The 26,100-nt window shown below is 38.7% G+C and overlaps 1 protein-coding gene across 2 annotated transcripts in view; it reads left to right on the top strand.

Moving 5' to 3' along the window:
• Nucleotides 1–254: 254 nt before the first annotated feature.
• The window catches only part of ctdp1 (CTD phosphatase subunit 1), a 46,482-nt gene continuing 20,636 nt past the window's right edge, over nt 255–26,100 (top strand). Inside the window, exons 1-10 of one of the 2 annotated variants that reach the window (XM_012964765.2) lie at nt 255–921; nt 10,462–10,545; nt 11,991–12,084; nt 12,683–12,811; nt 13,690–13,840; nt 14,266–14,356; nt 15,596–15,762; nt 16,626–17,672; nt 18,591–18,732; nt 19,346–19,576. In XM_012964765.2, coding sequence (XP_012820219.1) covers nt 614–921; nt 10,462–10,545; nt 11,991–12,084; nt 12,683–12,811; nt 13,690–13,840; nt 14,266–14,356; nt 15,596–15,762; nt 16,626–17,672; nt 18,591–18,732; nt 19,346–19,576 — 2,444 coding nt within the window. In that variant the 5' untranslated portion in view covers nt 255–613. 2 annotated transcript variants of the gene reach the window in all.

Here is a 26,100-nt window from a genome sequence, read left to right as displayed (position 1 = left end):
CTTGCGATACAAACGATTCCCTTCAAGCGGAACATTTACTAAACCCACTTTCCAATAAATACGTTCTACTTAACTAAACTGTTGAACACTAGCTCCTACTTCTACACTTACAGGAAATGGAACTTTGCAGTTATAAGCACAAAGTAGCTTAAAGTTCCGTTTCACTCGTTCCGCCTCCACAAATATGGCGGCGCATAAACCCCTCCCATACGAACTCCACGTTCTACGTATTCCAAACGTCAAGGCACCGCCTTCCACCCGAAAGCGAGGCAATTTACTTAAGCGGGAAGACGGGGATATCTGTTCTCCTCCTCCCTCAGCCTTCCCGGATGGTAAAGAGAAGGCGGGGCTCACAAGTGTGTTACGGCTCCTCCCACCATAGCGGGGACGATACTGTTTACATGGAGTGTGCTCCGCCTCCCGCGGATTTCTAATCCCCTTAATCGTTCATCTGTCATATACTAAGCTTCGCCAGGCGTGGTTGCGCGGAGTGCATTAGAACGGCTCCTCCTCCGAGTAACGTCACCGCTCCGCACTGGGCTAGCCTGGTTACCATAGAAACCGCGGTGGGCCGTGATTCGGCGGCCCTTTTGGGCTGTGTATTGGCTCAGGCATGCTAGGCATGCAAAATCGAGCTCAGGAAGAGGGTGAGCTTTCCCAGTCCAGCCAGTCCTGTGAGGTGCGCTTCTCGGGCCCCCGACCCCTGCGTCTGGTAGAATGGAAGGTTTCCGCAGGGGCCTCAGTACAGATTGGCTCGGTGTTGGCCCTAGCGGTGCCTATTCTGGGAGCTGAAGTCAGGGAGCAACGCAGTCATGAGGAGCCGGGGAGGCCGCACAGAGCGCCTGAGAGGAAAATCAAGTCGGACCGTGCAGGGGTCGTGCAGGAGCTATGCCTGAAGCCGGGAGAAGTCTGCCCTGCCGGGTAAGTGGCAGAATGAGCGGCACGGCAAGGGGTGTGACTGCCATGTGGAGCAATAACATACAGCAGCTTCCCCTCTTACAGATACACACTAGGCCAGTCAGCCGGGGGGGGGGTCCCTCTGTACAACACAACCCCCAGCCTCTGCCATGTGGAGCAATAACATACAGCAGCTTCCCCTCATTACAGATACACACTAGGCCAGTCAGCCGGGGAGGGGGTCCCTCTGTACAACACAATTCCCAGCCTCTGGCTTGTTGGGGAGGTTATTAGTTCAGGGGCACATAGAGATCCGAACTAGTAATATATTTTTGGGGCTGTGTGTAACCCTACTCTGCGGAATGTTTGGGAAGTGCTTTCCCTCCAAATGCCGTGCCTAGGGATGCTCATGTGAGAGCCCAGAGCGATTTCCCAGCAGTGCAGTTGTTTACTGTTCCCTGCATCCCTCCCTGCATCAGAACCACGTGTCCTGCCTCTGGCAACTCGCTACGGTGCTTCTGTTTCTAAGGCATCAGTTGGAACCACGTTCATTATGTCCTATATGTAATAAGTGACACCACACTTCATATTTTCATTTCATTCTTTCCGTTTTACGGGGGTGGGTGTTGCTTTTCAGTTGTTGCTGGAGTTACCTCCCCCAGCAACTACAAATCAGCTTTTGCAAGATTCCCCTGAAAATGAGAACTTTAAAGGCAAAGTAAACCCACTTAGTTAACATAGGGTACCTGCATAGCCCCCCCCCCCTCCTGGTGAGGCAGAGATTCACAGTGCCATTGGCATTAATACATGTTTGGAGGCTTTATTATTATCTATCCCAGGCAACCAGGAAGTTGAAATTAAGCGAACCCCAATACGCATCTCTGGCATAGTAAAAGGGGCAGATTATTTTTGGGGAACAAGATTATGGGGACAGGAGTTCAGAAGCCCATATGCACATTAGGCTTGGATTTGTTTTGGTATTTGGCCAGTCTGGATTTGTTGCATCCTTTTTTGCAATTATGATTTACTGATGGAGTCACTCCCCCATCACCAATGTAAACAGGGTTATTTTTTTTAAAGAGTGCTAATGTACTTCATATAAACATATCCACAGGTCAAGAATCTGCCCTGTGCAGCTCTAGCCTAAGCCACAACCTGATACAAGCAGCACCTGTTAATATAGTGGGCTTATCTCTGGACTGGTATTTAGTTTTTCCTCTGCAAAATGAAAACATGCTAAAGTAAAGTCTAATTCAATGCAAGAACCGACAAAAGCCATAGATATTTCATGATTAAAACAAAGTGCTAAAGATATGTTCCACTTAAACCCTGTTCATTGTATGCATATTAAAAAAGACTGTATTCTGCCATTTCAATTCTCAAACAAAAAACTATAAATGAATAAAGAACAATTATTAGTATGACACTGACTAAAATGTTAAAGGGTTGCTGTCATCACATATTTACCCGGTTATATAATAGTACCTCTTTTTTTAACACTAACATGATACACTCGTGGCACATGGTGTATTGTCAGCTGTTGCACTGTGAATAACCTTAAACTAAAGGATATGTAAACCTTCAAAAATAAATGTAAAATTGCTTAGGGTGCTTCTCTGAACACTTTTGCAATTTATTTATTTATTTATTTATTTATTTTTTTGTTCCAAAGCTATTGAGTTGTTTATAAACTGCTAATATAATGAATTTTGTAACAACAGCGCATGTCTGTTCAGTTTTTCTGACAATCAAGGAATGTGTTCTGAAGGAACAGAGAACTTTTTCTCTGCTCAGGAAAGACATGCGAAAGGTCAGCTCAGGTTTCCTATCTCTTCCTGTGCAGGACAGCATCAGAACAGTTCTCTGTTTTCCTTCTCAACATGTTCTCTACTGAACAGTCAGCTGTACATGTTCCTTGTTGGCTCACATGCGCAGTAGAGTGAAGAGCCGAACTTTAACAAGAAAGTCGGCTTTTCACTCTAAGGGCTCTGGCACATGGGGAGATTAGTCGCCCGTGACAAATCTCCCTTGTCATGGGCGCCTAATCTCCCCGAACTACCATCCCACCGGCGAACATGTAAGTCGCCGGTGGGATGGTACACGTTGCACAGGCGATTTCGGCAAATCGCCGAAGTTGCCTCGCGAGACATTCTGCATTTTCGACGATTTGCCGAAATTGCGCCGCTGTGTGTGCCATCCCACCGGCAACATACATGTTCGCCGGTGGGATGGCAACTCGGGGAGATTAGTCGCCCGCGAACAGGGAGATTTGTCGCGGGTGACTAATCTCCCCGTGTGCCAGAGCCCTAATGCGCATGTGCCGGTCCAGGGATTTTGCCGGCAGAAGGAAACGCTCACTGCAGGTACCCCGGGCTGGTGCGGTTTTCTACAAACAGGGGCACCAAGGTACAAGGTAAGCGATTAAAGTCACTTGGGGTGCCTAACATTTTGGCTGTGACTTAGCCTTTCCTTCTCCTTTAAAGGGGTAAAATCGATTTCAGTATGATAGTGGTAATTAAGACTGTTTGGGTTGGTCTTTGTTTTTAATTTTAAATTACTTTCACTTTTGAGTTTTCAGGTCTAAAATTTTACCATTTCAAGATGGTAAAAAATGTGCTATTACAACTTTTTAGGACCTCCATCCGCATCAAAATGGGAAACCATTCAGTATTTCCCTGAATAGTATTTCCCTGTTAGTTAGGCTTACTAACAGGCTGGTTTTGTTTTGTAAAAGTTTTTGCTAGTTTTGGTGCTAAATTACAAAGTTTGGTGAACTATAAAGCTTACAGCAGGTTTGCCAGAAGTTGCATTTCTTTGTAATTACCCTCAGTTTAAGGTGGTTGTTATTTTTTAAATATGTAAATAGTAAAAAAATTAAACAAGAAGGGATGGGGCCCTTATCACAGTCAGTTGATGAAAACAGAAAAACATTTTAAACTCTTATTTTTCATCTGTCTATACAACTGAGGAGCTAATCCAGCTAATCAAGGCTTCCATTTTAATAGACCCAAATCTAGTAATATAACATCGGTCACTCAGAAGGAAATTCAAAAAGAGACTTGAACATATATGGATGGGATTTATCCCAGGGTATTAAACAAGCTTAGCAATGTAATTGCCAAACCTCTTCACTTAATTTTTCAGGATTCATTGAGGTTTGGCATGGTGCCGAGAGACTGGAGAATTGCTAATATGGTGACGTTATTTTAAAAAGGATCCCATTCTCAGCCAAAAAACTATAGGCCTGTTAGTCAGACTGATCAGTAGTTGGAAAGCTTTTAGAAGGGTTAATAAGGGATATGATACTTAAATACATTGAAAATCACAAGACTATAGAAGTTTGTGCCAGCATGGTTTTATGCGTAACAGATCTTGCCAGACTAGTTTAGTCGCCTTTTATGAGAATTGAGTAGGAACCTCGATGCTGGAATGGCAGTGGATGTCACCTACTTAGACTTTGCTAAAGGGTTTGATACAGTACCTCACAGAAAGTTAATGATAAAATTTAGGAATGTTGGCCTAGAACATAATATTTGTAATTGGATAGAGAACTGGCTGAAGGATAGATTACAAAGAGTGGTGGTAAATAGAACATTTTCTTATTGGACCAGTGTTGTTAGTTGAGTACCGCAGGGGTCAGTCCTTGGCCCTTTGCTTTTTAACTTGTTTATTAATGACCTGGGGGGGGGAATAGACAGTACTGTTTCTATTTTTTTGCTGATGATAAATTGTGCAAAACTATAAATTCCATGCAGGATGCTGCCGCTTTGCAAAGCGATTTTATAAAATCGGAAAACTGGGCAGCAAAATGGAAAATGAGATTCAATGTGGACAAGTGCAAAGTTATGCACTTTGGTAGAAATAATATAAATGTGAACTATCTACTAAATGTTGGTGTGTTGGGGGTATCCTAAATTGAGAAGGATCTGGGGATTTTTGTAGATAACAAGTTGTCTAGGCAGTGTCATTCTGTGGCTACTAAAGCAAATAAAGGGCTGTCTTGTATAAAAAAGGGCATTTACTCAAGGAATGAAAACATAATTTTGCCTCTTTATAGGTCCCTGCTAAGGCCTCACCTTGAGTATGCAGTGCAGTTTTGGGCTCTGGTCCTTAAGGAGGATATTAATGAACTAGAGAGAGTGCAGAGACGTGCAACTAAACTGGTTAAGGGGATGGAAGATTTAAACTATGAGGTTAGACTGTTGAGGTTGGGGTTGTTTTTGGAAAAAAGGCGCTTGCGAGGGGACATGATTACTCTGTACAAGTACATTAGAGGGGATTATAGACCGATAGGGGGGGTGTTCTTTTTTCCCATAAAAACGATCAGCACACCAGAGGCCATCCCTTTAGATTGGAGGAATGGAACTTTCATTTGAAGCAGCGTAAGCGGTTTTTCACGGTGTGAGGGTAGTGAGGTTGTGGAATGCCCTTCCTAGTAATGTTGTAATGGCAGATTCTGTTAATGCCTTTAAGAGGGGCCTGGATGAGTTCTTGAACAAGCATGGTATCCAAGGCTTTTGTGATACTAAAATGTACAGTTAGTCTTTTTTCAGCCCTATGTAAATGTGGAAGTTTAATAATATTTGGCCACCTTTACAGAGACGTCTTATAGAAAAGGATATCCCATACTTTACAAATTTACCAGTCAAGCTGAGAGAGGTGGACCATAACTAATATTATAGTATGGCTTACACAATGTATCCATTTATGTATCCATTTTAGTCAATAAAAAAGCACAATGTAATGAAAAGGGACATACCACTTTGGCTGTTGACGGATGCTGGAATATAATACCGTATAAATTGTACAATTCTAACCATAATAAATGTATATTGTTTACCCCTTTAGTTTCTTGATCCCAGAAGACATGATGTCAGTGGTCTTATCCATATGTATTTTAGGGACTTCAGTGACATCCATAACTTAATATTTTAGGTGATATTCTCCAGGGCTGTGGAGTACCTGGAGTCGGAGTCTGAGTCGGCAAAAAATGAACCGACTCCTACTAAATTTAAATGGGAATAAATAAAAAAAATAAAGCAAGTTTAAATGTCCCAATTCACAAACAGTCATAATTAATTACTTCTCTGCTATAAGAATAAAGCCCAATGCACACAGTGCATAAACGAACACGTTGAGTGACTATGAAGCATGCTTTTCATTGGGGCTGATTTACTTACCCACAAACGGGTCGAAATGAGTCCGATTGCGTTTTTTTCGTAATGATCGGTATTTTGCGATTTTTTCATATGTTTTGCGATTTTTTCGGATTCTTTACGAATTTTTCGTTACCAATACGATTTTTGCGTAAAAACGCGAGTTTTTCGTATCCATTACGAAAGTTGCGTAAAAAGTTGCGCATTTTTCATAGCGTTAAAACTTACGCGAAAAGTTGCGCATTTTTCGTAGCGTTAAAACTTACGCGAAACTTTGCACCTTTTAAGTTTTAACGCTACGAAAAATGTGCAACTTTTCGCGTAAGTTTTAACGCTACGAAAAATGCGCAACTTTTTACGCAACTTTCGTAATGGATACGAAAAACTCGCGTTTTTACGCAAAAATCGTATTGGTAACGAAAAATTCGTAAAGAATCCGAAAAAATCGCAAAACATACGAAAAAGTCGCAAAATGTTCGTTTTCAAGTCGGAACTTTTCCAATTCGGGTCGGATTCGTGGGTTAGTAAATCAGCCCCATTGACTGTATGAATGTAAAAAATACATTAGCATATTAAAAACAGAGGAGTCGGAAGTATCAGAAAGGAGAACAGAGGAGTTGGAGAAATTATCTACCGACTCCACAGCCCTGATATTCTCAAGTTTTACTGCCTCATGGTCCACAGAATAAATACCTTATATAAGAGTGGTATTTGGAGGCATGCACAGGAATTCGCTGAATCCGCTTCAGTATTTGAGAAAATATAGATTTCCTTCCAAGGGCTTTGTCTGACCATGCATTTGTATGGTTAAAGGTGATGTAAACCCTGCAGTTTCTAGGTGAAAGTTGCTAAATTTAGTCTATGTATTGGATTCACAGATTGAGAATAGTATATATTTTCTGTCTTCTATAATAGCACCTCCTCACTCGCAAAGTGCAGAAAACATCTTGCACAAGCCCACTGAAACATGCTCGTCTGCTTGGGCATGTGCAGCAAAGGCTTCTCCGACTAACTTGCCCTTGGATCACTTCAGGTAGTGGGTCTTCACATTAGAACAGGAAACGGCAAATTTGTACTGAAGCTACTGTGTTATGGAGATCAAAAGGCTATAGGGAATCAGCTATGGAGTCATTTCACTGTGTTTTTATATAAACATTTACATGTTCTTTAAAGGAATGGTTCACTTTTAGTATGTGTTAGGGCAGGGGTGGCCAAAACGGCGATCACGGTCCACCAGTCAACCCCCTGTGGATTTCTGGTGGACCGCGTCGAAGCCGGGAAATGTGAAAGTGCAGCGGTTCCATACGTTTATTGGGTATGTGTACATACACTGTGTCACGTACGTACGTATGCATGCGGGGAGGAGCCAAAAGTTGATCACCAGGGAAAAAAGTCTGGGAACCCCTGTGTTAGTGTGTCCTATTACAGGTATGGGATCCATTATCCAGAATGCTCGGGACCAAGGGTATTCCGGATAAGGGGTCTTTCTGTAATTCGGATCTCCATGCCTTAAGTTTACTAAATAATCAATAAAACATTAATTAAACCCAATATGATTGTTTTGCATCCAATAAGGATTATTTATATCTTAGTTGGGATCAATTACAAGGTACTGTTTTATTATTGCAGAGAAAAAGGAAATCAGTTTTAAAATTCTGAATTATTTGATTAAAATGGAGTCTATGGGAGATGGGCTTTCCGTAATTCTACATATTCATATTCCAATTTCTCATTCAAACCACTGCCTGGTAGGGTAAATAAGACCATAGCAGCCGAATAGCTGTTACAATGCCAAATGGAGAGCTGCTGTACTGAAAGCTAATTAACTGAAAAACTGCTACAAATAAAAAAAGACCAATTGCAAATTGTCTTAGAATATCTATGTCTGCATAATACTAAATGTTAACTTAAAGGTGAACAACCTCTTTAATGCTCTAAGTAGGTTCTTGTAGCAGACTTAACCAAATATAGATTTAGGCTGCACTGCTAAGGTGGTAACACAATAATCCTTCATACAGTCTATAGCCCATAAAAGAGCCTTAAAGGAAAATGCAAGTCAAAATTTAAAAAGCATACTGCCCAATAGTCCTCCTATTGTTTAGTAAAAACGCCACACTTTTGGCTCACCTAATCAAATATTTACTCAGTCACACTTACTTCACATTTTCTAGAACAGACAGCCATCTCTAAAAAGGTATTCTCCCTTCCTTTCCCTCCTTGCTTCATACTGCACATGTGTTTCATTCCCTCCTCCCTTCCCCTCTGCCAGATCCGCTTCTGATTGGCTGGTGGGCATGTGTAGCTCAGAACAGGAGACAGGATCAAGTTACACACATGCTCAGAGAATAGGAAGGCTGCCGCTGGCACCTACAGGAAGGGTAGAGAGATTTCAGTGATGTCACTGTAGTCTTCACACTGCTGTAGGCTGCCAGCACCATATCTCAGAGAAGCAAGCAGGGATCTGGGAATTTAGATATGCACTAAGTACTTAAAAAGAATGCCTTTAGACTTACTTTTAATTTATATTAACCTTTAAAGTGGACCTGTCACCCAGACATGAAAAGCTGTATAATAAGAGTCCTTTTCAAATGAAACATGAAACCACAATTCATTTTTATATTAACACATTCAAACCCATTATAAATGCATTTAAAAATCCCAGCTGTCAATCATATACTCTCGCCTCTGTGCCTTAGGCATACAGACGGGGCAGACAATTACTTAAACTTTCCATTTAGAACTCACATTCTCCCTACGTTCTCACCATCTAATTGTGTAGCCAGTGCATGGGCAAGAGCATCAGGTCCCCCATTCTGGCACATACATAAGATTTTGGGGTGATACAAAGCTTGTCATAATAACAGTGCCCAGAAAATAAATGGCAGTTGCCTGCTGGCTGTGATGTTATATTCCCAAGACTGAAGGAAACAAGATTTATATAATTTATATAGTATCAGGGTCAGACTGGGCCGCCAGGACACCGGGAAATATCTAGTGGCCCCGGCGGCCCAGACCCAACCCTTTGCTGGCGCCCCCCCCCCTGCCCTTCTGCTCCTCCCCTGGCGTGTTAAATGTATGCGCTCGGGGGAGAATGTTGAGTGGGGGGCACTGCGAGGGGGGTAAGGGGGTCCCCTGCGGGAGGGTGTGTTAGGGGACACGGCCGACGGGGGCACCTGCAGGGCCCCTGGGGCATGAGCCCCGGTGGGCCCTTCACCCCCAGTCTGACCCTGTATAGTATGTGAAGTTAATTTTGCTTAACAAACAAAATAGAAAAGACATTGGAATTATTTCTTAGGGTGACTGGTCCCCTTTAATACAGAATGTCATAAAACAAATTGTGGGAATTCACTCTTGGCAAAAAGGTAATTTTCAAAGGAAGATACAGCCAATCTGGGTAACTTTGAGTAGGTATTTGTCCATGATTTATGTTTAAAAAGGCACTTTTCAGTCCTACGCAGAGTGTGCAACAAAGTAAAGTTAATTCCTCTGAGACCAAAGCAGACTGGTCCACTGACTGACTGAAATTCCATGTAACCTGCTCTTTGTATAGTGCCTTAGCTGCCATTAGGCTCATGGCCCATGGGAAGTTAAGTCGCCGTGGTTAATCTTCACAGGCGACTAATCTCCCCAAAATACTTTCCACCAGCAACTAGGTGAATCACCAGTGGAAAGGCATACGTGTTGCGTTGTTAATTTATCACAAGGGGGCACCCTTCAGTCGGTGTGATCACAGCCCTTGTTATGTTCCACATCTGTTTTGTCTAGTAGAGAATTCTGAGAAAGGTGCACCTTCCCTTTAGAGCCTTTCCAGTTACTATTCCACAAAATAGGGAAATAACAAGTCGACTCCAAGCATTTGTTGCTAGGCTAGGTTTTTAATTTATTATTACATTATACATTTATAAAGTGTTTATAAACCCTGTCAACCTTACTTTTTTCTGAAAACAATTTAACTATCAGGGCTGTGGAGTCGGTAGATAAATTCTCCGACTCCTCAGTTTCTGATACTTCCGACTCCACGACTCCGACTCCTCTGTTTTTAATATGCTAATGTATTTTATACATTCATACAGTTAATGAAAAGCATGCTTCGTGGTCACTCAACGTGTTCGTTTATGCACTGCGTGCATTGGGCTTTATTCTTATAGCAGAGAAGTAATTAATTAAAGTAATTAATTATGACTGTTTGTTTATTGGGACATTTAAACTTGCCTTATTTTTTTTTTTTATTCCCATTTAAATTTAGTAGGAGTCGGAGTCGGCAAAAAATGAACCGACTCCAGGTACCCAAAATTGCCTCCGACTCCACAGCCCTGTTAACTATGCTGTTTGTTAACAGTGCATTGCAAATTACACACTGACTTATGACTCACTGTGTTAAATGCAAACTGTTTGTTTTATATTTCAGGGGTGTTCTGGTAAGGTTATTCAGCTGTAACCATCCTGTTGTAATGAAGGGCCTTTGTGCAGAATGTGGCCAAGACTTAACACAGTAAGTAATTCCTTGTTCATTTATGTCTATTTTTTTATTTTTTAAATAAGCAGATAAATTATTCTATACGTTTTTGATTTTTTTGGAGATTAATTTAATAATCCTTCTAGCTGTAAAAATATAAACAGTCCAATGTGCTGTGAAATTTTATATTTTGCTTGTATTACTATTACATTTGTATTACTATGCATTAATTGTATTTAATAAGCTAATCATATAAAAATATAACTACAGAATACATAACCTTTTTCCCACAACCCTGGTAAGTTTTTCATAGAAACTCCTGGATTTACCAACAATAAGCCATTTTTTATTTCCTTTCGCTGCTAATCACACCTGCATAATGGTTAGAAGGAATTCAAGATCATTTCACCTTGTAAAACTGTTGAGGTTAATAGATTCCACCCATTAATATCTCATTTTGCAGACTTTTAGTTTTATGTTTCAGCTGACTGTTTAAGCTGTTTTGATACTGATATATTACTTTAACTAGGTGATGCAAGACATTCACCTAAAACAGAGTGCATGGGGTCAGGTATCCACGGGTACCCAAGGAATACCCCCAAAGTGGTTGGGTTTCGGGCAGAAAGTCCCCATTTGTCTTGACATTGAGGGCAGTCCGTGGTTAACCCACCTGTGGACCACACTAAGGTGTGGGAGTGATCCCTCGCCTGAGGATACTGCAAGTTTTTTCCCCTTCTGATCTGGCCCCAGAGTGACGTCACTTCCAGTACACAGTGACATCACTTCCAGTTTTGTGGTCTCAGGTCTGAAGGTAAGGTAGTGGGTCTGGGTAGGAGGACATATTGGTTGTCGGGTGCAGGGTTGGGAATCGAGTCAGTGGGGGTCCGAATCAGGCACTGGTCTGCCTTGGATAGACCGTGCAAGACTCTACACCAAACTCTTGCTAAGCTTCATTTGATAAGACTTCCCAGAGATTCTGTTTTTATGCTTTTACTTACATTACTACCATAAAAGTATAAATAATTAGTCTGACAATCTATTTTCCAGACAAGTGGGCTGTTTGGCCAAAAATTGGCAAAATGTGCACTTAAATGCACATATTTAATTTGCAAATCGTGGAAATCTCTAACAGACTGGATAAATTATTTTCTAACATCTAAGACAAAAATCTGTTTAATCACAGGTATTTGTATCCATGAAGTCTGTGTGATGACAGATATATGTATCCATGCATTTTTCTTAAATGGAAAGCCTTATCTTATAAATAACATACATTTGCATATTTGAATTTGAGCAAGATATGAAAATGTAATTATTTGTTAATGTTTTTTTCTGTTCAGTTTTACATTGTTGTGAAGTCATGGCATTACAGGTTCACATTAGGAACAATCTTAACCTGTCATACTAGCCTCATATTTAGGCCAGTTCCAGTAAATATGATTTTGTGATATGTCCCTTATTGTAACGTTTTATTTATTTAGATTACAAAGTAAGAATGGAAAGCAGCAGGTGCCTTATTCAACAGCCACAGTTTCTATGGTTCATAGTGTCCCAGAACTCATGGTTAGCTCAGAAGTAAGTATATGGTATTTTACATTTGGTCTAGAATTCTTGTGGAAAAATAATGTTGCATTTTTTTATTTGCATCAGAAAATATGTGAGGAAGTTCTAATATACTATCCTTGATACTTTTCAAGCACTTAGTTCAATCCCCCTTACACAGCAGTGTAAGGAATACTTGATAACGAAGAGCAAACATTTCTGTTCGGTGTCCTATACTAGAAAACTATGCTATGCTATGCTAAATGTTAGGCACCCCCAGTTATTAAGATTGCTTACCTGATACGCCAGACTGGTACTTCTGTTAGCAGAAAATCTCACCAGCTTGGGGTACATGCAGGTGAGCGATCCTCTTCCTTCCTTTGCCTTTACAAAAAAAAAAGTGCTTAATTTTTTTTTTTGATCACCTTATGGTGCGGTTTCTAGCCATACATACATGGTCAGAATATGGCAAGATGCTTTTAAAAACTTGATAATCCAACCCTATGCCACAATACCATGTTTGTATTTGTATAGAAGAACCCCAGGGAATATCTATAAATCTTTCTTCTAGCAAAGGTGAAAGCAGAAAATAAGAGAGAAAATATTTTGCTTTTTTTTTTTTTTTCTTCAGAAAGCAGAGCAACTAGGTCGTGAAGACCAACTTAGATTACATCGAAATAGGAAACTGGTCCTTATGGTTGATTTAGATCAGACTTTAATCCACACCACGGAACAACATTGCCAGCATATGTCTAGAAAGGTAATTTTGTCTAAACTTATTTGGATTTCAATGATTAACAATTTTCTTAATGGAAGACTGCATTTTGTGAAATAAAAGCTATACTTTGAAAAAAATACTTGAAATACTGTTGGTTTTTTTTTAGGCTAGGTGAATCAGTTAAAATTAATTTTGTATTCCTTGTCATTATGGAAACAGATAATGTTTGGTTTATCTTCCCCACCATTTTTTGCAACCATAGTTAGAAACTAGATCCTGTTTACCCCATTTCCTCATTTTCGTCCGGTCATTCCCTTTTTTCTCCATCAGTTTTCTTCATCTTCCTTGTTTTTTCCTCCACTCTTCACGTTCCTTCTCTTCCTTTGTCCTTTTAATAGCCCCATTATGTTTCTCTCCCTGATATCTTTTTACTTACTATTCTTGGCCTGGAGACATTTTCTCCTCTTTTTTTTCCTTCTTTCATGATGTTCCCTATATTTTTCCCACCCCAGACACTGACCTGCAGCAATATAAATAAATATAATTTTATTTAAATTAAAAAATTCTCTAGGTTATAGACAAACAGTTCATGTAGTGTAGGGATAAATATATTCATTGCATTGGCTTTAAATATACTAAAAACCCTACTCTATACTGGTGATCCTCAAAAAAGGTTAAACCGATCAGTAACTTGGGGTTGTAAAAAATTGAAAGATACAAAACATGACTTCATTCCCAGGTGTGTGTTTTTATCAGTACACGTTACTATAATAACTGAGTTATGTGCAACTTGCTTGCTATGTGCTTACCTGATTTTCTGTTTTGAGTGGGTCGGTAAAAGGATGCCCAATTTCTGTGTCACTGTAAAACAAAGCTAATAATTTCAACATGGATTGAAGTCTTTGCTTATTTCCTTACAGGGCATATTTCACTTTCAGCTAGGAAGGGGAGAACCAATGCTCCACACTCGGCTACGTCCTCACTGCAAAGAATTCTTAGAGAAGATTGCAAAGCTGTTTGAACTGCATGTCTTCACTTTTGGTAGCAGACTGTATGCCCATACTATAGCAGGTGTGCAGTTTTATGCACTTTTGGCACATCTATCTAAAGCCAGTTTATTATCAAGAATATCTAACTGGAACTCTTTCTTATGGGTTAGCAACTCTTATGAGCTCTAATAAGACATAAACATTTTTTTCAGTATATACCTAGATGACTAAGCCAGTCTTACCATGCAGATTTTTCCAAGATGGTATATTTAAGTGCATTTCTGGAAAAGCTAATTGTTTTTCCTTTTTTGAAAATGTATTATTTAGGTTTTAAAACTTTACAAAGTCAAAGAGGAAAGGTTGAGGTAGTACCATTTCATTTGGAATTACAAAATGTTATTGTTTTTCCCCAACTATTTAAGTAGTGTTTAGTTTTAATAGCCAGCAATTGTTGATTCTGTAACATAGATACATTCTTTTATTTTACCTTCCCCATTTTATGTTTAGGTTTTCTAGATCCAGAAAAGAAGCTTTTCTCTCACCGAATATTGTCCCGAGATGAATGTATTGATCCCTATTCCAAAACAGGAAATCTTAGGTATGCTTGGTATCACTGCACATTTAAATATCACCTTTTGCATTGTGTTGCCTCAGACTGCCTGCAACTGTATGCTTATTTTGCTGTATGCTTTTTTCTACAAAACTTGTCAGCAATTCAAGGGGCACAGAGAATACTGAAATATTCTGGGCTGAATGAAGTTTGACAAGAAACTTAAATCATTAAATCTCCATAAAAGTAATAATTCAGGCAAATTTCATGTAAATTAAAAATAGGAGAGTGTGGTAAAAAACGTGATATTTTCTTGCCTATTGTTATACTTACTGTTACGTCTTCTTACATGACATGTCTCTAAAAAATGTGGCATCAGTTGCTGCTCACCAGCATTCACAAAAAGAAAACCATGCAGGGAGCACAACAATTAAACTGAGCATTACTGGATGTCCCACAGAGTCATTTATAATCCATTTGAAAAGTAAGAGCCAAATTACATGGGAGATTTTGATCAGATTTTGTTTGTCAGATTTTATCTGACCCACAAAATCTTGTCATGCAGCCGCACAAAGTTTTGTAGGATTGTACAAAAGCTCACAGCTGTAATGTAAAAGTCTGATGGTGTGTTTTGTTTGTGCATCTACATCCAACATTCAGTGTATTTTATTGAAATGAATAAAAATCTTTCATTCACCATCAGTTTTTAACTTTTCGGATGCAAACGTTTGCATCCAACAGGTTTTATATGTTACATCGTATAGCAGATGTTCCATGTAGTTTACACATCAGATTTTTTTTTTCAGTCCCATTATATTTTGATCAATGCAATTTATATCTGACTTGGATGTAGAAGGATTTCTGTCGTTCTGACTGCATCCTACATAAGCTCCCATGTAGTTAAGTTTTTTTTTGTTTTGTTTTTTTAATATCTTTTTATTGGTTTTTATAAAACAAAAACATAAACACAAAAATTAGTATAAATATAAGAAAAGAAAGAGGGGGAGGTAGTAGAGTACTAAAAGAAAGTCGCTGAGGAGATAGAGAGATAGTATAGAGGGGGAGGGGAGTAAGATGGGTTGCTAATCCAAATTACCCTTATACAAAAAAAAAAAACATGTTCCAAAACATTCAAGATATTAGATCTTGTGTGTCTGCTGTTAGTCTCTTTACAGGTTGCTAATGAAAATGTTACTTCTGTTACCGTAATAAATACTTTCATTCTCACTTGTGCTTGTAAACCATAAATGTGGGGCTTATATTTTTCTTTTCTGTCATTGTTTCTAGGAACCTTTTCCCTTGTGGGGACTCTATGGTTTGCATTATTGATGACCGAGAAGATGTTTGGAAATTTGCACCTAATTTGATAACAGTTAAAAAGTATGTGTACTTTCAAGGCACTGGTGATATTAATGCACCTCCTGGTTCAAGGGAAGCACAGATGAAGAGCAAAGGTTATTGATCATATGGTTATCCATAATAAGGTTACTTTATAATTGTGCACATTTTTGTATTGAATGAGTGTACACATATTTGCATAAGATGAGTGTACACATTTTTGTATTGCATAGGTGTTATGCAGTATTTTGTTTTCATTTAAATATATAAATACCTTTTTAACCCACTCAAAATGTTATTTTTAAATGCCTTCATATAGTGAAAAGCTGGCCATCACCCATATCTAAAACAGTCTCATATGATTATATTTGCATTTATGCAGGCTCACCAATGTTAACAGATATTGATGTACTGTGGATGTCTGTCATTTTGGGGATTAGACAGGATTGAAAAATTTAGCTGCCCATTTACTGTGCTGGTCAGTGCATGGTGCATTGGCAGATTAGAACATAAAGAGCAGCCACAGCTTCTCTGTACTTCCTGTTGTTCTGATCATTTATGGGCTCTGCACAAACAATCCTCTTCATACTTTCTCCATCCATTCTGCACAAGGGCCAATCGGTCAGTGTTTTCCTTCCCACTGGTGACAGTAGTAAACTGCTAGAGTTAATACAAACTACAATTGTAATTTTAATGTATTTAGTTTTGCCATTTTCTAGCAATAATTGCATGTTCTGAGTGAATACCATTTTAGTCGGGCAATAAATTACTATGGTTACACCATTACATTTACCCAGGCAAATTTTGTTGCCATTACCTTATTATTGTGAGGATATGCATCTCTAATTAATGTTAAAACTTTTAATTTAAAGACAAATAATAACTTTTAAACAGGATAATAGTTTCTTATTCATTTAGCTCTCTGTGGCTTGTTTGTTTAGTATACTTTTGACAGTTTCTGATTTATTTTCTTACACAGTAAGCTGTTCAAAACCTTCAGAAGTAACAGAGCAGCCTGAAGCTTTACAAGATTCTGAACATTCAAAGAACACTCTCGTTGTGGAGGAGCACAGTAATGGTCACAGAAAAGCTGTGAAGGAACTGAATGGGGGGTGCACTAACAGTGAGCTTTCCAAAAAGGATACAGAGTGCACTGATGGACTACATGAACAAGATTCCACTAATAGTCAACTTACAGATGCATTAAATAGTAAAAATGTGAAACCATTGGCAGATAAACCTCCATCCTTAGAGCAAGACGAAAGGACAAATATTTCTAATCCCCAGTCAAAGACAGGGGCAGCAAAAGACCTAGATTTTGACTTGTCCAGTGACAGTGATAGTGAGGGTGAAACCAGGAAAATATCATCTCCTTCTGCATCAGAAAGTGAAAATGAATGTAAAAGAAGTTGGAGAAAAACAAACAAAAGGGATGAAGAATGTACAACAGAATTATGTACAGATGTTGGCTCCAAGAAAGCGAGGCCAGAAAATCACTCTTGCTTTGAGTCAAAGGATACATTGCCAGTAGAAGATGATGAGATGGAAGTGCAATCTGCAGAGCAGGATAGCCTTTGTGATTTAGGTAACGGCTGTACAGATAAAAAAGAGATTGAAACAGAGTCCCAGAATAGTGAGCAGTCTGGTATCACTGTAGGAGAGTCACTTGATCAGAGTATGGAAGAAGAGGATGAGGATAGTGAAGACACAGATGAAGATGACCACTTGATATACCTTGAGGAAATTCTTGTCAGAGTACACACAGATTACTATGCAAAGTATGACCGGTACTTGAAAAAAGAGGTGGAGGATGTTCCAGACATTCGTAAAATAGTGCCTGAGCTGAAGAGTAAAGTATTGGAAAATGTCATAATTACATTTAGTGGCCTTCATCCAACAAATTTTCCCATAGAGAGGACACGAGAATTTTATCATGCAAGAGCTTTGGGAGCAAATATCCGCAAGAACCTTATTTTAAAACCAGATGATCCTGAAAGGGTGACTCACCTTATTGCTGCAAGGGCTGGTAAGTATGTCATTTTTATTTATTTTTTTTAATATAAAAAAAGGACTGGGTGTAATATGTTATGAATAATATTTAAACTGGTCAATTGCAAACCTTTTTTTTTTTAAGTGTCATGCACTTATGCTATTTTATATAACTGCATAGACAGCATTTCATAGAACACAGAAAAGTAATTTGTTGTTGCATCATAAGCCAGCGATTTAGGACAAATATAGACTGATCTCAGGGCAGACAATCTGTTTTTCTCGAAGATGGTCTAGAATGGCCCAAAATTGTTGGTTTAAGATTCTACAGAAAATTTGTTTTCTATTTTGTAAAAGGCTTTGGAGATCTATTTGTCTCATCCACAATGGTTATATAAATAAACAGTGCTTATGGGATGCGCTTTTTATTACACTTTTTCTTAAAGACGTGATTCAGAAAACTGTTTTTGTCAGTTAGTTTAGTAGCTCCCTGAGTGGGAGACAAAGTCAAAATCACCTAGTTTACTTGTACATAGATTTTTTTTTGTTGTTTAAACAATGGGCAAAAAGTATGTTCAGCACAAGCCCTATTCATTGCACCCATGTTGAACATGAACCGTTCTCTGCAAGATTTTAGAATCTGAGTTAAATAACCCTTCACTCCTGGACAATAATCTGTTTCAAATGTCTGCCAGTGTCAAAAGGGAATGCTTTGTTTACAGGTACAGACTTTTAGTAAGTGTCTTATACCAAATTAACCCTCGATTTTAGCACCTGGCATGTCGTGTTTTCTGAAGGCATAAATCAAGGTAAGTATGAAGTATGCCTCGGAGTGGGGATATTGGCAGTGTTATAAAGGGTGTATAATTTTTAAAGCATCATAGATGAAAAAATTGGATATTTTTAAATGTATAATTATATTTTGTTACAGAACAATTCTCTATTATTTATTTAGGCACAGAAAAGGTTCGACAGGCTCAGAACTGTAAACACCTAAACATTGTAAATCCAGAATGGCTTTGGAGCTGCTTAGAGCGATGGGAAAAAGTTGAAGAACAACTTTTTCCATTAAAGGATGATTACATGAAGTCTCAAAGGTAATCTGCTTGTAATTAAAACTTTTTTTGGTCCTCTGTAAGTGTTAAAAGGCCAATAAATGGATTAGATCCAATATGAAAAAATGAATAATTTTATAACCTTTATAAAAGTTTGGTAGAGGTTTTCAGCTTTTGGCATTGATATTTCATGCATTTCACTGTGCAGTTTTTCGCTGTAAAACATCTTTGAATTTTGCTTATGACAGTGTCAATTAATAGGGTATATAAGTGAATAAACATATTTTGCCTGTTGGTGGATATTGCCTATTAGTGGATTGTTAATCATTCATAGAACTGTTGTAAATGTTGTAATGTAAAGCAGCAAAAGATCTGTCTTTGTAAGATCCTGCCTGTGTCTCCTGTGAGCCTTAACACAGCATAACCGAAGGCAAGCCTTTTTTGCATGAAGCATACACTGGCTAGGGCTAATATATTCTGGGCACAAGTAACTACCCCCATTTAAAGTATACGTTTAAGCAATTGTTATATCACTGGGTAATACTGTTGTGACAATGATAATTAGTTTTGTTATTAGTATCATTAGAGTGAGTATTATTATTTTTTACATACACTTATAAAATAGTATCATTGCAACATTTTTTTTTCTCAACAGAGCAATAAGTCCCACCACATTTCCCGATATTCAGAGTGCTTTCCAGACTCCACTTTTTCACCCTACTCCTATCCACCCAAAGACACAACCTGGTCCCGAAGTCCGTCTGTATGATCCAGTAACTGGAAAACTTATCCGGAAAGGATCACAAGGTTCCAGCCAGTCACCATACATTCAAGCACCTAGTCCTCCTCTGTCTTTACCTGTCCATGGAGAGCATTCATCTTTCAGGTACATGCCATAAAATGTGGTTTAACTTGGCTAACCACCAGGTGCTTAGTAAAATGCAACTGTTCGTTCTTGTCAGTTGTTTCATGATGTCATAGATGAAATGCTGTTTATTGTAATTTCATCACAGTTCTCTTTAGGCCTGTTGTGTAGCAAAGCTTTCTCATTTTATTCTGAGTTATGTAATTAAGAATGACAAAATAAAATGTGCTATTTTCTTTTCAGTCTCTACAGTGTGTTTTTGTGTAAGCACAGAAGCTACAATGTGATCTGTCATATTGAATTTAAACTGGGTCACTGTATTCAGCCTGGGTTGCTGAATATTCTGTATATTTAAACAGAAATACATTGGAAGTATTTGAAACCCCAGTTAAAATGTGTATATTTTTAATAAATCCTCCTGTGAATGCTGTTTTATCATCTTTTTCAACATAAGCTCATTCAGGAGGTTGGTTTTATATATAGTTCCTCAAGTGACTCATTAAAACTTGTATATTATAAGAAATAATGTACCCCCTGCTGCAAAAATATAAAGATATTTGATTTCCATACTCATTTTTTGTTCACTGTACAATCATTTTTTATGGTATAGATATAGATGTACACTTTTGCACATCACTTGCAACCAAAACTATAGGCCTAGTTGGCAGTTGTTTGGATAACATTCCTCTGACTGAAATAACCTCTACAAATGGAGAAAATTTCAATTGATTTAATCTAAGAGAGCTCTTGCAATCTAGGCATGGAGATACCTCATACCACAACAACAAAGAGCAAACCAAACTAAATGTCTGATGTGTAAATAATAGAGGTTCCTTCAAGATCCTCTCCAATTATGTTCTGATCATTTGTACCTGATCTGGTGCCCCTGATTCTAATTTTAGGTGTTTACTGGTAATAAGGATTACCTTTCCACATTTGCATTTATCCTAATTTAAATTACACAGTGCTTGTAAATGCTGCTGATTTTTGTCATATCACATAAAAAATTTTTGAATGTGATGATTTAGGCTTTTAGAAAGTTTCTAGTGCTACTACAGGTATCCGGAAACCCATTATCCAAAAAGTTCCAAATTACGGAAATGCCATCTCCCATAGTCTCCATTTTAACCAAATCTCTCTGTAATAATATATAATTAATCCTTATTAGAGCAAAAACAATACTATTGGGTTTAATTACGGTTTAAATAATTTTTTTTAGTAGACTTAGGGTAGAAGATGCAAATTACGGAAAGACCCCTTATCCGGAAAACCCCAGGTCCCAAGCATTCTGGATAACAGGTCCCATACATGTACTAGGTTCTAGTTTATCGCTAAACTTGACCTGTTTTTTTTTTTTTATTTTAATGAGTTTTAACAATACAAAGAATGCTTCTTTAATGTAAAGTGGGGGAATAGAGGGAAAAGGGGGGGGATAGGTAAAATGTAAATAAAGAAGGGGGTGGGGAGGGAAAGGGAATATAGAGAGAAAGGGGGGAAAGGAGTAATTCTATCTTTTATTGATACTGTTCACTTTAAAGGAGAATGCAAGTCAAAATGTTATAAGCATACTGCTCAATTGTCCTCCTATTTTTTAGTAAAAACGCACACTTTTGGCTCACCTAATCAAATATTTACTCAGTCACACTTACTTCACAGTTTCTAGAACAGGCAGCCATCTCTAAAAAGGTATTCTCCCTTCCTTTCCCTCCTTGCTTCATACTGCACATGTGTTTCATTCCCCCCCCCCTCCCCTCTGCCAGATCTGCTTCTGATTGGCTGGTGGGCATGTGTAGCTCAGAACAGGAGACAGGATCAAGTTACACACATGCCCAGAGAATAGGAAGGCTGCCGCTGGCAGCTACAGGAAGGGAAGAGAGATTTCAGTGATGTCACTGTAGGCTTCACACTGCTGTAGGCTGCCAGCACCATATCTCAGAGAAGCAAGCAGGGGTCTGGAAATTTAGATATGCACTAAGTACTTAAAAAGAATGCCTTAATTTGTATTAACCTTTCATTGTCCTTTAAGTGTCTGATGAAACTGAATTTTATAAAGCAGTTATTCATCCATCATGATTTTTCATGGTCTTAAAACCTAGAACCTAAGAACCTAAAATTAACATTTTGTCATTTTACAGCAGGAATACATTTGGGCATTTAGTATTAAAAGTATACATAAACGTCAAAATATTGCTTTCCCCGAGTCGATTATATAGCATACATTTTATTAAAATGACTATAGCGGATACATGTTTGTTCACTGTATGATTTGTTGCTGAAAACTTGGAAGTGGGTAAAAATATACAGTGGAGGAAATAATTATTTGACCCCTCACTGATTTTGTAAGTTTGTCCAATGACAAAGAAATGAAAAGTCTCAGAACAGTATCATTTCAATGGTAGGTTTATTTTAACAGTGGCAGATAGCACATCAAAAGGAAAATCGAAAAAATAACTTTAAATAAAAGATAGCAACTGATTTGCATTTCATTGAGTGAAATAAGTTTTTGAACCCCTACCAACCATTAAGAGTTCTGGCTCCCACAGAGTGGTTAGACACTTCTACTCAATTAGTCAACCTCATTAAGGACACCTGTCTTAACTAGTCACCTGTATAAAAGACACCTGTCCACAGAATCAATCAATCAAGCAGACTCCAAACTCTCCAACATGGGAAAGACCAAAGAGCTGTCCAAGGATGTCAGAGACAAAATTGTAGACCTGCACAAGGCTGGAATGGGCTACAAAACCATTAGCAAGAAGCTGGGAGAAGGTGACAACTGTTGGTGCAATTGTTCGAAAATGGAAGGAGCACAAAATGACCATCAATCGACCTCGCTCTGGGGCTCCACGCAAGATCTCACCTCGTGGGGTGTCAATGATTCTGAGAAAGGTGAAAAAGCATCCTAGAACTACACGGGAGGAGTTAGTTAATGACCTCAAATTAGCAGGGACCACAGTCACCAAGAAAACCATTGGAAACACATTACACCGCAATGGATTAAAATCCTGCAGGGCTCGCAAGGTCCCCCTGCTCAAGAAGGCACATGTGCAGGCCCATCTGAAGTTTGCCAATGAACACCTGAATGATTCTGTGAGTGACTGGGAGAAGGTGCTGTGGTCTGATGAGACCAAAATAGAGCTCTTTGGCATTAACTCAACTCGCTGTGTTTGGAGGAAGAAAAATGTTGCCTATGACCCCCAAAACACCGTCCCCACCGTCAAGCATGGGGGTGGAAACATTTTGCTTTGGGGGTGTTTTTCTGCTAAGGGCACAGGACAACTTATTCGCATTAACGGGAAAATGGACGGAGCCATGTATCGTGAAATCCTGAACGACAACCTCCTTCCCTCTGCCAGGAAACTGAAAATGGGTCGTGGATGGGTGTTCCAGCACGACAATGACCCAAAACATACAGCAAAGGCAACAAAGGAGTGGCTCAAGAAGAAGCACATTAAGGTCATGGAGTGGCCTAGTCAGTCTCCGGACCTTAATCCAATAGAAAACCTATGGAGGGAGCTCAAGCTCAGAGTTGCACAGAGACAGCCTCGAAACCTTAGGGATTTAGAGATGATCTGCAAAGAGGAGTGGACCAACATTCCTCCTAAAATGTGCGCAAACTTGGTCATCAATTACAAGAAACGTTTGACCTCTGCGCTTGCAAACAAGGGTTTTTCCACTAAGTATTAAGTCTTTTTTTGTTAGAGGGTTCAAAAACTTATTTCACTCAATGAAATGCAAATCAATTGCTATCTTTTATTTAAAGTTATTTTTTCGATTTTCCTTTTGATGTGCTATCTGCCACTGTTAAAATAAACCTACCATTGAAATGATACTGTTCTGAGACTTTTCATTTCTTTGTCATTGGACAAACTTACAAAATCAGTGAGGGGTCAAATAATTATTTCCTCCACTGTATACTGTTCATGGAAAGTGCTTATGTGTGAAAATATTTTTACTTGTGTATCTTTATTACTCAATGTCATGCAATGTTTGTCACCTCTGACTGTAGAATAATTCTATATTTTAATGACACATAATGATTAACATATTTCAAAAGTTACTCTAACATCCTATTCTGTTTAGTGTGCATGCTAAACCTCTTATACACTGACACAGCACACTACTTCCATAGTCACTTAGCACAGCAATATCCCAGCATTTTCTTATTCTACACAGTTAAATGTACACAGTAATTCCAGGTTCAGTCAGCAGATGGTGCATGTGGGCTTTTGAAAGGACAGCATCAGTAAGAGAAATTGCCGAAAAGCTTTCTGCTTGTAAACCTTGGCCTCATTGCTTATCTGTCCAAAATGTGTCTCTCTACAGCACATTTTTTTTGTAGTTGCTCTTATATGATGAGTTCAGGACTATTTATAATTTTGTTTTAAGTAGAATCATAATTCAGTGCATTATCTGCATATTTAAAGCTCTGCTCTGAGTGTTGCCGCTTGCAGTCGTCACAATATCTAGCAACAAAAAGTCATCTGTGCTACTATGCATGCACCTATCTGTATGTTATCCCATACATAAGCACACTAGGTTAGTTTTCAGCAGGATCCAGTTAAGTCAGTGATCCCCAACCAGTGGCTCGTGAGCAACATGTTGCTCCCCAAGCCCTTGGATGTTGCTCCCAGTGGCCTCAGAGCAGGTGCTCATTGTTGAATTCTTGGCTTAGAGGCAAGTTTTGGTTGCATGAAAACCCAATATAATGCCAAACAGAACCTCCTGTAGGCTGCCAGTCCACATGGGGCCTATTAAATTGTCAATTATTGCTCTTATTGGCACCACCAGGAACCTTTTTCATGCTTGTGTTGTTCCCCAACACTTTTTCCATTTGAATGTGGCTCACGGGTATAAAAGGTTGGGGATCCCTGAGTTAAGTCACCTGTATGGTTATATTGAGTGTGGGATAAAACTTGGGTAAACATACATACTCCTTGCAGAAACAGATAATGCCTGGGTTAAAATCACACAGTACCCCAGCATTGCAACGCACCAGTGATAACCACTGAGAGACCATGCCACACAAAATAAGAAAGTGCCTGTTCCCTGTAGCAAAAATGAGTTAGAAATGCACACGTTTTGCAAATTGCTTTTTTGCTCCAAATAAAGGCTTTTATATAATATAGCAGCACATTCAAACTTCATGAGAGTTTTAAAAATGCTAAATACAGGACGTCATTTGGCTGAATCCCAATACCTTTTGCAGGATTTGGATTCAGACTCATCATATGTGTTTTGCTAAACCAAAACCAAACCCTTAAAGTCATGTGGCTTTAAAACCCTAGACAACTATGGGGCACATTTACTAAGACACAAATTCGAATCCGAATTGGGAAAATTCCGATTGGAAAACGAACATTTTGCGACTTTTTCGTATTTTTTGCGAATTTTCGGCGCCTTTACGACTTTGCGGAAATTGTCGCGACTTTTTAGTTACCAATACAATTTGCGTGAAAAAACGCGAGTTTTTCGTAGCCATTACGATGCGCTCGTATCTTGTCGCGACTTTTTCGTATTGAGCGCTCGTAAGCGGCGGGCGAAACTTTCAGACTTAGCATGATTTTGGAAGCCTCCCATAGGACTCAATGGCACCCTGCAGCTCCAACCTGGCCCAAGAAAAGTCACCATACTGAAGCTTGAATGAATCTGAATCTTTCGTACTCGGCGCGAAAGCTGCGAAAAAGTCGCGACTTTTCGCGCAAGTATTAACGCTACGAAAAAATCGCCAGATTTTGCGCAACATTCGGAATGGCAACGAAAAAGTCGCGACAATTATCGAAAAATCGCAAAATACCGATCATTATGAAAAAAACGCAATCGGACGCATTTGGCCCGTTCGTGAGTAAGTAAATGGGCCCCTAAGTGTGATTTTTTTTTTTTGTTCATTGATAATCAAGTTTCAAGTTTTATTGTCATATACAAATAACAATGAAGCATCATTACTGTAATGAAATTTTTTTGACCCGTGTGCCTCCAAACTTTACATAGACATATTACATATTAAATATAATAAAAGTGAGCAATAAAAAACAAAAAATGCAATGAATTATTTGAAAAATAATGCATTTAAAGGGTTAGAATTCAGTACAGAATTTAGATGAATACTTTGTCAAGGAGCATATTACATATTTAATCAATGTGGTTTTTTTGGGAAAAATATATTTTTGCAACTCTGCTATTAGCAAACTCTATACTCACTTTAATTGAAGAAATTGTTTCTGTTGTGCCACCTCCTATAGCTCCTATAGGGGCCTTTTTTTTTTTTTTTTTTTGAAGGGCACCTCTGTACAGTGTATGGTGTTGGTAGCTACATTTCATCACCAGGAACTGGGCAAATACTGAAAGAGAACCTGTTTTAGTCTTCTCAAAACATAAGCTTAGGTGGTTCAATTTCAGCAGTAGGACACTATTCCCAGACAAAGGGACAGATTTCTATTGGAGCATTGGAACATAAAAAAGGTAAATGTCTTACAACATCCATGTCTAAGGCTTGAGCTAAATACAAATAACAAACGGTGACACTAAAATTTGACTTTAATCAC

This window comes from Xenopus tropicalis, chromosome 6 (assembly GCF_000004195.4).
Source record: "Xenopus tropicalis strain Nigerian chromosome 6, UCB_Xtro_10.0, whole genome shotgun sequence".
Taxonomy (NCBI): Eukaryota; Metazoa; Chordata; class Amphibia; order Anura; family Pipidae; genus Xenopus; species Xenopus tropicalis.
This window is presented reverse-complemented; position numbering and strand designations above follow the sequence as displayed.